The sequence below is a fragment of the Semicossyphus pulcher genome, unplaced genomic scaffold (genome assembly GCF_022749685.1).
Source record: "Semicossyphus pulcher isolate SPU_LCO1_2020_fin unplaced genomic scaffold, fSemPul1.0.p SCAF_11, whole genome shotgun sequence".
Taxonomy (NCBI): Eukaryota; Metazoa; Chordata; class Actinopteri; order Labriformes; family Labridae; genus Semicossyphus; species Semicossyphus pulcher.
This window is the reverse complement of record NW_027211615.1, coordinates 14821284-14832579: the sequence shown is the minus strand read 5'-3', so window position 1 is coordinate 14832579 and position 11296 is coordinate 14821284. Positions and strand designations below refer to the sequence as shown.

Genomic DNA, 11296 nt, shown 5'->3' with positions numbered 1-11296 from the left:
TTATGAATGAAGAGGGACAAAAAAATCACAAAATATTTCTTTTTTTTATTGCAAACGCCATAAACTCAATCCAAGGACAGTCCATAAATGAAAACTAGATGGTGATGAAAATAAGAATAAAAATGACATACAGACATTCAAAATAACAGATATTAACATTTGTCCAGGTTTCCTGGTTGAAACTATTTGCCACTAAAATATGCCATGGAAGTTTTGTCAGATAAAGTTGATCAGCTTATTCAGCCTATTAGTTGCTGTCTGCATTGCCGTGGCATCCGTCACAAACACCTTAAAAGTACTGAAGAGGAAAGGGTCACAAAAAATCAACGGAAACAAAAAAAACACACTGGGATCAAACAAACACAAACTGTAAGACACATCTGCTGTCTTTGGACTTTTACGTTACGAGATACTGTTAATGTCTCTGAACTCTGTAAGAAGATGTGTCCACCACTCACCCACAGTGTGTAGCTCCCCCGGCTGGCACTAGAGGGCAGTGTTCAGTGACATGCAGCATCGAAAGTCATTTGCTCAAAGATGCACAAATGAAACCAACATAAAACATACTTGAAACATCTTCTACAAAAACACAGAGATCAGATATTCAGTGTCAAAGTGCAGGTTTAGTCCGGATAGTTAAATACTCTGCTACACTGATAAATGAAATCATGAAGTTGATTGTGTTTCAGTAACGTTGGAAGTGTTTCGTCTGCAGACCCCTGAGGAGCCTCTGAGACATATGGAAGAGGGAAAGAGAACTGTTAACGCTACAAGTCTGCTGGCCCATGAAGGTTAAACTCTTTCTGTGTGATGAATAATGCTTTGGATCACCATCAAAACCTGCCTCAACTTTCTGAAACGTAAACCAGAAGCATTAACCAGCTAGCATTGTGCTCATAGGAATACGAAACATGAAATATGAGTGGTACAGCTGCATTGTGTTTCAATTCATTGCTGATACACAGGCTCCTGAGCCCTTAGGTGTGGCTGGGCGGTTGTGGCTCAGTGGTACAATCGGTCGTCACTTAATCAGAAGGCTGCTACAGTCACATGTCCAAGTTGTCCAAGACACTGAACCCTAAATTGCTCCCATAGCTCTCATATATATGAATGTCCATAGATCCTGATTCAAGATTGACACTTTGGTGTGAGTGGTTGTAAGACTAGAAAATAACTACAAGTTCAGTCCATTTATCATTTTGGTTATTTAAAAAATATACACATATAAAAAGTTAATTTAAGTTTCACGTTTAAAGCTGATGTGAGGAACTTTCAGTTTGTGTTGATTTTGGCGCCCCCTGTGGACAAAGCTGTACCTCTTATCTCTTTGCTGATTTTGTCCTGTGCATACCTAAGTGCTGGTTTTTATCAACAAATCTCATCCTGCTTTCTTTAACAGTCATATGTATTGCTCACTTTTCAGTTAATCGCTTCATCTGACACCTACGCCAGAAGTTTCAAGCATTAGAAATAGCTATAAATAATCAATCTTAGTTTCAGTCTGTCTCATAACCAGCGAAAAACTCCTCACAGGAGCTTTAAATAGAAGTTTTACGAAAGAGAGACATGACCCTGCTCAAGGTCATTTCATACTGATCCTGCAGGCCTGCTGCTCTATGTTCTGCAGCTTTCAATCATATACCATAATCTCCTTCAGCAGATGAAAATGATGTTCAGATTTCCATTTCTTTCCAGAGCACTCTGTGGACTATCCCACCTCTTGTCCACTTCTGATTTCAAATGGAAATTGAAGTTCGTGCCATTAAAATGAAGTCCAAGATTAGCCTATACCTGTCTCACCTTAATGCGCTCAATGAAAATAGAACCAGCACAATCTAGTCCCACATTTGTCTACTGAACGGAAGGGTGAAAAAAACGAAAGTGGAATAAACCACTTTTCTTAACTTTCTTTTATTTTAAACTAAAAACTAAAACTGGTTCCTACCCGGTGCTGCGGCCTGGGACAATAATTAGCCACACACACTAAGCTGAGGAGGCACCCGTGAGGTGGGCGGATCAGGGCAAGGCCGGGTCAGCTTGTCTGTGAACTTTTTGAAGACTCTACCTACCGCAGCCTGCTGTCTTTTGTGTTAGCACGTTAGCATCTGATAAGAAAAACATGTCTGCAGCCTCGGAGCAGCGCTCGTGCCTGGTTCTGGAGAACTTCATCGGAGGGAGGTTTGTACCATGTGGGAGTCACATCGACTCGTACGACCCTTCAACCGGAGAGGTTTACTGCAAAGTGCCTGACAGCGGCAAGGAGGAGGTGGGTCCTACAACATTGCTGTAGTATTACTGTGTTATGCAGTGGGCTCTGAATTACCACAATTATTCGGACACTTTTATCGGTTAAGATGAGTTCTGGTGGTCGCTGCACGGCTCCCCAGTGTGTTTGGCCTGTCCTGGCATGTGTTGCAATTTTGAAATCAAGCTTCTACATGACTCCTCTTTTTTGCTGCCCTTGTACCAGTGTTGTACAGTTAATCATTCTCATGTTCTCTTCTCACACTCTATTGAATAACAGTTTTCCTTTTATAAGCTTTACAAAGGTCGTCTTTATTGCAGGGAGCTTTTTACTGTATTGCATTTTATATGGGCTGCATTTTATGGTTGTGTGCATTCTTACTTTATTTAACCCAGATTTATTTCTGTTTGAAGCTCCAGCATTTGAACCAGAAAATTACCATTATGGTGCTATTTTATGTGTCATGCAGAGTTGTTGCATAAGAATCCAAGCTAGTGTAAAAGCTGCTTGTGAATATTTTTAAAAGGGACCACAGTCAGAGGAAGCACCTTTGCTCTTTACAGAGTCAACATCCATGTAATCATTAAACAGTCACATGTTAATGAACATTGATATTTTGTGCTTAACAGTAGTGACAGCAACTAATAGTTTTCGTCTTTATGTGAATTTGAAGTTGACATCCAAATTCGTATCAAATTGTAAACACCGATGTGTCCAGTGTGTTCAGAAACTTCTGCACCTCTGTGCACAGGTTGAGGCCTCAATGTGGACATGAGATGTGAGTTATACACTGAGGCAAAAAATAAATCTCCTTTTAATAATCCACTGTGGGGGTCATGACCCCCTTGTTAGGAAGCATTGATGTAGCCTGAAGGTCACACGGAAGCATGTGCTGACCTCTCTCTCCCTGCAGGTGGAGGCAGCGGTGGCAGCAGCTAAAGAAGCATTCCCCGGCTGGTCCGCGCGCAGCCCCGAGCAGCGAGCGCAGATCCTCAACAAGCTGGCCGACCTGCTCGACGCAAACCTGGAGGAGTTCGCCCAGGCCGAGTCCAGAGACCAAGGTGTCTCATACTTTAGTAACCCATGAACCAACCAAAGAGTCAGTCACATTATCAGTATAAAATAGTTTGTTTAGTCAATCCTCTAGTTGAACAACAGTTTGTTGCAGCTCTAAACTTTCTTATAATCCTGACTTATGTTAATGATGTTGAAGGGTGCTGCCAGAAGAAATAAGGTCATGACATGAGGGCTTTAAAATCAAAAGTACTTTATAATAATCTGTGTAGAGTATGATTCATATTGTGCATTTAACTGACAGTAAGGCCGTGAGTGGCTTTAGAGGAAGGATCAACAACTGTTCAGAATAAACAGAGATCATACCCTGTGATGCAAAAACCCTCAAGCATCATGGAAATTGGGATGTTTCTTACATACAGTACACTTGACATTTTGTAGCTTGAGATTAAAGGTCAAAGGGTCATCAAACCCATGATGATTTACAGTATATTATAAGTTTGTGGCTGCAAATATTTGACAGTTGAGATTATGTCAGATGATTTTTGGGGATTTCTTATGGACATTAAAAAAGAATTTTCAGAGGTGAAAACACAGCGAGAGGAAAGTTAGACATTTAGAAAGCTCATCCTGTCTCCATCTTTGTTTTAATGTTACAGGTAAAACCGTAACATTCGCACGGAATGTGGATATTCCCAGATCGGCGTACAACTTCCGCTTCTTTGCGTCCTCTATGCTTCATCACACCAACGACTGCAGCCAGATGGACCACATGGGCTGCCTGAACTACACCATCCGCTGTCCAGTGGGCGTGGGTGAGAGCCCAGTGTGTCCCATTAAAACCTGTAAATGTTACATTTGTGTGTGTTATTTATAACTGTGTTGTCGTTGTGTGTGTAGCTGGTCTGATCAGCCCCTGGAATCTGCCTCTCTACCTGCTGACCTGGAAAGTTGCACCTGCAATCGCTGCCGGCAACACAGTGGTGGCGAAACCCAGCGAGATGACGTCTGTGACGGCCTGGATGATGTGCAAGTTAATGCAGCAGGCTGGTAGGACTACAGCACCCACAATGCAACAGCTATCCAGTTATTTATTGATTTAAAAATCTAAGGAAATATTGCACATCTTCCTTTTAGAGAATCACTTTTAAAACTTTTATTTCTACACTATTACCTGAATTAAAAGTGAATAAATGTATGATAGATAAATTAACCTGTCTACCTCCACAGGTGTTCCTCCAGGTGTAGTCAACATCGTATTTGGCACCGGCCCGAAAGCAGGTGACGCCCTCGTCGGCCATCCAGAAGTCCCATTGGTGTCCTTCACAGGCTCCACAGCAACAGCCCGGCACATCACAGAGCGCAGCGCCCCCTACTGTAAGAAGCTCTCACTGGAGCTGGGAGGTAAAAACCCTGCCATCATTTTTGCTGACGCAGACCTGGACCAGTGCATTGAGACCACCGTGCGCTCCAGCTTCTCCAACCAGGTAAGACAACAGTGTTAGTGAGCTGTCTTTAAACTGTTAGGACTATGTGAGGAAGCACCAACTCCTCACTAGCTGTTTGCTAAAACTCCTTTTTGACAAGAAAGGTGGACAGATTCACACACACACAATTTTCTTTGTTTTCTTTCATTTATGTGAAATGGTCTCATTATTATTTGATACAAATAGCTGTACTCTGCATTAGTATAATTTTAAGTATTATGAAGACATGCAGTAGTAAAAAAAACCAATAACCTTTTAGAGTTGATTCCTTTGTGGAGGCCATCTTGTGCTGGTGCTTAAAGAGGAAGCATGCCTCAACTACAGCCCTTTTATGTGATGGGTGAGTAGGTGGGTTCTCTGATTTGATTGGACAAAGGATGAGTGGTGAAATTGACAGCCAATTAAGGTAAATACTGAATGATCTTGAAATGATTTTCTTCCTTTGAACGTGTAATATATATGACGATATGGTGAAGAATCAAATGAGGTTTGTTGGTATGAGCAAGCTAAGAAAAACAAAGTATATTTGTGTTTAACCCTGTCAACTTGATTTTCTACGGTCCTGACCTGATAGGCCAGTTTAAACTGGCAAGGTGGGCTCACATGCTTTATATGTGAGTGCAATGAGAGAGTGTGGACTGATTTAAGAAGAGCAGCACCAGAACAGTTTGAGCTGTATAATTAATGTAAGGCATTGAAGCTCATTTTTTTTATTTTTTTTATTTTTGTAGAGACTGAAAATAAAAGTCTGCTTAATTTTTCAAAGCATAACTCCCTGCCATAGTGATATTTTTTTGTCTTCCTGAAGTCTCCCTATGCTTCCCTGCACCTCACTGCGTAACAGATTGGTTATTTATATTTGACTTATTTTTTGTGAGGTTTGGATGGTAAGCTAGATTTTTAGTGCCCAATAAGCTCCAAGCTAAATGTCGGTCAGCTTTTATGTGTTATTAAATTGACACAACATAAATAAATGTGTTCAATTAAAGCACCAACCAACTAAGAGTGAAAAAGTTGGTATAATCTATAAACCTTGTGTAGAAACTATGATAATTCATTTACTCTGGGGTGAAAGTCATATAAGTACTGATAAGCATGTGTGAAATATGTCTTAGTCTGTGAGGCCTAAAAGCACCCAGGAAAAAGCAGCACTACTACAAATCTTGTTCCTACTATCACAGGCTTTGTGAAAGCAGAGCAGCAGTGAGAGAAGGCATATAACAGGGGGGCTATGAGCAAGCAAAAAAGCAGAAAAATCCAATGTAATGAGATGTGTCTTATTTTTTTGAGTAAGTATTAACATCTTAAATTGATTTGAGGACACTGGGTCACATGACATGGAAGCAATTGAGGTGTGAAAGGGCAGACTGTCCAGAAATTTTCAGGAAATTGTCAGGAGTGCATGTGTGAAAGGGGCTCATGCTCATGTCTGTGTGATGAGGATGCAGTGACATAATTTGTCCACATGGGGGAGATCACGGTCCATATTTTGTCAAAGGAAGCTGAATGACAACAATGTCCTGAGCAATCAGTGCTTCTGTCCAAATCCATCTTCTCTTTCTCTGTCCATTCCCTCTGTCAGGGAGAAATCTGCTTGTGCACCAGCAGGATTTATGTAGAGAGAAGTATCTACTCTGAGTTTCTGGAAAAGTTTGTGGCTGCATCGAAGAAGTGGAAGACGGGCGTGCCCTCTGACCCCGGCAACAACAACGGAGCGCTCATCAGCAAAGAGCACCTGCAGAAGGTGGTGTAAAAAAGGCTAAATGCAGTGATCAGTTTTCCATGTTTTTTGCAGTGTAGTTTAAAATAATAATAAATAACATGTCTGTCTTGATCACCAGGTTCGAAGCTTTGTAGCGCTCGCCAAATCTGAAGGCGGCATCATCCACTGTGGGGAGGGCGTTGACCAGCTGGACCTACCTCAAAGCAATGCCAACGGCTACTTCATGCCCGCCACCGTCATCTCAGGCATATCTGACAGCTCCTGTGTCATGCAGGAAGAGATCTTCGGCCCCGTCACCTGCGTCAGCCCCTTCGACACCGAGGATGAGGCTGTTTCTAAAGGCAACGGCGTGCGCTACGGTCTAGCGGCGACCGTGTGGTCCCGGGACGTGGGGAAGGTGCACAGGATGGCCAAGCGGTTACAGGCAGGTCTGGTTTGGACCAACTGCTGGCTGGTAAGAGATCTGAACCTGCCCTTTGGAGGGATGAAGAACTCCGGGGTGGGGAGGGAGGGAGGGAAGGACTCCTACCACTTCTTCACAGAGGTGAAGAGTGTCACCATCAAGCACTGAGGGAGATGGCAGCAGAGGCGTGTCTTCATTGTGAAACCAGGAAGTTTTGTTGTTAATCTTGACCTTCATCGACCTCTGTTTGAAACTTTTAGGAATTTCAGCAAGTAATGTCTCCTCCCAGGCTCTCAGGTTACTGGAGCTTGTAATTAAGTCACATTTATAGAATGCAAAAGTCAGAGAAAGTCGCAGTGGAACAACACAGATGAATATACCAGAAGTCGAAAAGAAGAGTAAAAATATATCAGTGCAGAACTTTGAAGTATTCAGTTCAAAGTCAGTTCAGTTATATGTATTAAAGATAAAGACAAAGTGTACCCAGATAAGCTCTTTCGCATTTTAAGAAAATTCAATTCTATTTAAACTTTATTGCAGACTCAAGGTCTCCCTATAAGGCAGGAAGAAACATTTTAAAGGTTTTCCTTTTTATTTAATCCGACAATGTATTCAAATATAACTGTTTATTAGTGGGGGAATATTTAAAGACCAGCTCCAGTCATGTTTTAAGACATATAAAATGCTCTGCTTGAAATAATGAATTGTGTCTGATATGTTTTTTTCCTCCCAAGGCATCTCCTCCTAAAAATTCCAGAATCTGCATAGTCCCCGCCCACTAGGCAAATGTCTAACCAAAAACAAAACACGTCTCTGCGTTAGTAGTCAGTAGTGAGTTTGCAAAATTACCATGGCGGTTACAGCTGGCTTGCGCATCGCCAAAGTGGTGTACCCCAGGGTTATGTCCTAGGACCACTCTAATTCTTAATTTTTATAAACCGTATCAGTCCACCCAATGCAAAGTTTCTTTGATGCTGAGTCTAATAATCAGTATCAAGCCTTTTGTCAACTCGATTTTGATCATGTACAAGACACGTTTATTTATTTATTTGAAATTCATTTGCATGTTGACAGGACAAAACTCACGATGTTCACAACTAAACTACTGCTACTTCAACAATAAGGTTCAACAGTTTAAAATGCCAAATATAAAAAAATGAATGTCTTAAAAAAATCTCCTGAAGCTGAAGAATAAATTTATACCAAACATTTTTCAAAACGGTTTGAAAAGTAGTGAATCGTGCAGTCACAAATTTCACTTGCCCTACAACCTCTACATAAGTGGTATTCTCATAGCATCATCATATGCTACTCGTAGCGTCTGGAGACACAACAGAACGCTACAGAAACAAACACTGATAAAACAAAGAAGCTTCTCATGGCGCAGGTAACCACAGATAGAGTTTCGGTATGTACCTCAGGTTAAACAAACATAAGACGCTAATCGTTTCATCAGAATTACACAGCAACACTGTTGTAATCTGTGTTGTAACACATACATGTGCTGTGCCATTTTAAAAGCAGCTTATATAAAAGCCACATGTAGTTCAATGTGTTTTTGTGTTTACCGCACAGTCTTGGTTATGTCATTGTTGTCTGTGGAATGCAGTTAGTCCTGATAGTATCTGGGGCAAAGTCAGTGAATGATAAATGTGGAGTCCTGGATGTGTTACAAGAAAACAGGTCTGCAGACAGATTAACATTCACTTTGAAATGAAGCTTAATTTTACTCTTTTATCAGCACACTTGGTTCTTCTCTGGGGTCCCGGTGTGTTTTCCTTTATGGCTTGCACATGGTCAAGGTTTGCTTAGTTGTAGAGTTTTTTGCGTCATGCAAACCTCGTGCACTCCAAAGTTATAGTTTTACGTTGAGTTGTTTTTATGTCTGACCTGCTAACATAAAAAAAAGGTGAATAAATGCTGAACCTTTCGTGTGGTTTGACTTTTATTCACCTTTGTTATGTCAGCAGTGTAGATTTTGGACAATATGTTTGAAAGAAAGAAAAATGCATCAATGAATAATAAGGATATTGGTGTCGATAACCTCCACAAAAATTACTTTAAATTCTGATGTCTGAAATTTCAAAACATCACCTGTGCATGACCTAAAAGCACATAGTTAATTGCTAATTACTGTATAATAAAGTATGTTTTTATTTCTTAATAAAGCAACTGTAAAGTTAAGTAAAAGCTTAACAAGGGCATAATAGGTAAGTGAGTAAGACTCAATGAATGAGTTTGTAATTCTATTATAAACTATTACAAGAAACTTATAGTGCTTTTATTAACTATAAATTGTGCACAAGTTTCTTATAAGTGCTTGTAAATGTCTCATAATCTAACAATAAACATGATTATGATACTATTATTAACACTTGTTTTAATGTATATTTAACGTTAATAAGCATCTTATTAAGACTTATAACGGTCTTATTAGCTATTAACTAATACTTATTACAACCTTAATGTAAAGCATTACCGTAGTGACGTAGCCAATAGCATAGTGTGTATCTTTGAAAATATATATACTTAAATTTATATCTAAAAAAAAAGAGTGATATAAAAAAAAAAAAAAAGAGGTTTCATGAATGGTTTCAGATTTGGAATAGCTCAAAAAGCACCTGTGCTAATATGTTAATGTAACACATAACACATGTAAAGTGCTATTTTATATTGCACACGAGTGAATTTAAAGTCATGTCCTACATATTAAGCACAAACGTAAGGTAACTAAACTTTAGTGCGTGTACATGCAGTGTGTGCTAAATTGATACAATCTTATACAATCAATCAATAACGACCATCCTCTTCCTCTCATCCTGATCACGTTTATGTCAGCACACATCCCCTCCTTGATTAGACCCGTCTCCTCTCCCTGCTGAACATCTGATCATGACTGAATGCAGTGTGAGAGGAGGCTGACGTGGGCCGGGCATCATGCATGCACATGAGCATGTGCGCACCTGAGCCCTGACGCCAGTTTAGTGAGAGCGGGTACACAAGGGACGCACCCTATCCGTAATACGAGTGTAAAATCACGTTCCCTGCTGAGATGTGTGTGATGCAGTGTGTGTCCCACCCTCTGTGTTTTGGCTAGGGTATTGTGCTAAGTCACGCTGCACAATTGCACACACACACTTGTATGCCTTCCTAGCGTGTGATGAAATGGATACCACCCAAAAGTCGGGTTACGAGGTCGGAAGTGTTTTGTTGCAGCAGCACACACACACACACACACACACACACACACACGCACACACACCCACCAGGAACACAAAGTAAGTCAGCAATTATTCCACTTTCCTCTGTTTCCGCCCTTTTTCTTGATTTATCTTTCATCTCTGCCTCTTTCGGATGTTTCATTGAAAGGAAAAAGCTCATTGAAGCAGGTCTCGCCCCACGTTACGTGACTTTGAGGAGTCCCCCGGCGGCTCCAGCCAAGGCAAGCATTTAACTTTCACCTCTCTTATCGGGCACAGGGAGGAATGAAAATAGAGCATCTTTCCATTTTTTATCCACGAGGAAACTGGAAGGTCCGGCCATTGGATTATATAAAGGATCCACTTTCATTCTGGCTGCAGGGATGTGATAGGACTCCTGCAAAGGGCCTCTTTGTTTAATGTGGAGAGGAAAAAGTTTACTCTCTTCTCTTGGCCAAAAACAGTCCAATAAGTCTGCAAATGTCTGTCTTGATAAAAAAATACACAGAGAGGACAGGGTTTGGTTTTCTGTTTGGAAAAGGGTAAATGAATGTGTGTGAAAGAGATAAAGAGGGAGAACAAGTCAGATAACAGAAGAAAAAACACTAACAGTGAAAGGTTTCCGATGTGACCTGGAATCATTATGTTCCTAGTGACCCAGATTCTTCAGATTGACAGCTTTATTTACGCCTGTTGCTTAAACTAACACAACCTCATCTGATAACAGTTCAAATCACAGGCTGTGGTTTCCAGTCTTCCAATCCCGTTCCTAAATCCAGGCTGTAAATGTTCTTTTTGCTCTCATTGAATGTCATGTGTCACACAGTAAGCTTGCTTTCTCTCACAACATGCCTCTCTTTTTCTCAGCGCGCTCCCGTCTCTCAAGGCCGTCTGTCACACTCGGGTTCAGGGAATGTTCAGCAGCGGGCGGCCTGAGTTTTGTGGTGGATAAGCCCCGAGAAGGAGCTGAGTCCTGAGAAAATGCTGCAGTTCAAGCAGGTTAAGCAAACTCAGCCAAGAAAGCCCTCGAGTACGTGGAGAGAGAGCGAGAGTGAGAGAGAAGGGAAAGTTACTTGGTTGCAGGAGGCCAAATGTTTGCAGCTGCATGTTCATTTCTGTTAGGGGCAGTGGATTTACATTTAAAAATGCAGGAGCTAAAAACAGTACTTATCAAGGTAAAACTTTAGGATACTTCTATGAATTTACGCCACACACTTTTCTAAA

The 11296-nt window shown here is 41.0% G+C and overlaps 1 protein-coding gene across 1 annotated transcript; it reads left to right on the top strand.

Annotated features, from left to right (window-relative positions):
* Positions 1-2119: 2119 nt before the first annotated feature.
* aldh8a1 (aldehyde dehydrogenase 8 family, member A1) lies at positions 2120-7040 on the top strand. The gene is made up of 7 exons (XM_069657715.1): positions 2120-2266; positions 3159-3306; positions 3919-4074; positions 4160-4309; positions 4490-4746; positions 6329-6490; positions 6588-7040. Exons 1-7 carry the CDS (start codon positions 2120-2122, stop codon positions 7038-7040), a joined length of 1473 nt encoding a protein of 490 aa, XP_069513816.1.
* The last annotated feature ends 4256 nt before the right edge of the window (positions 7041-11296 follow it).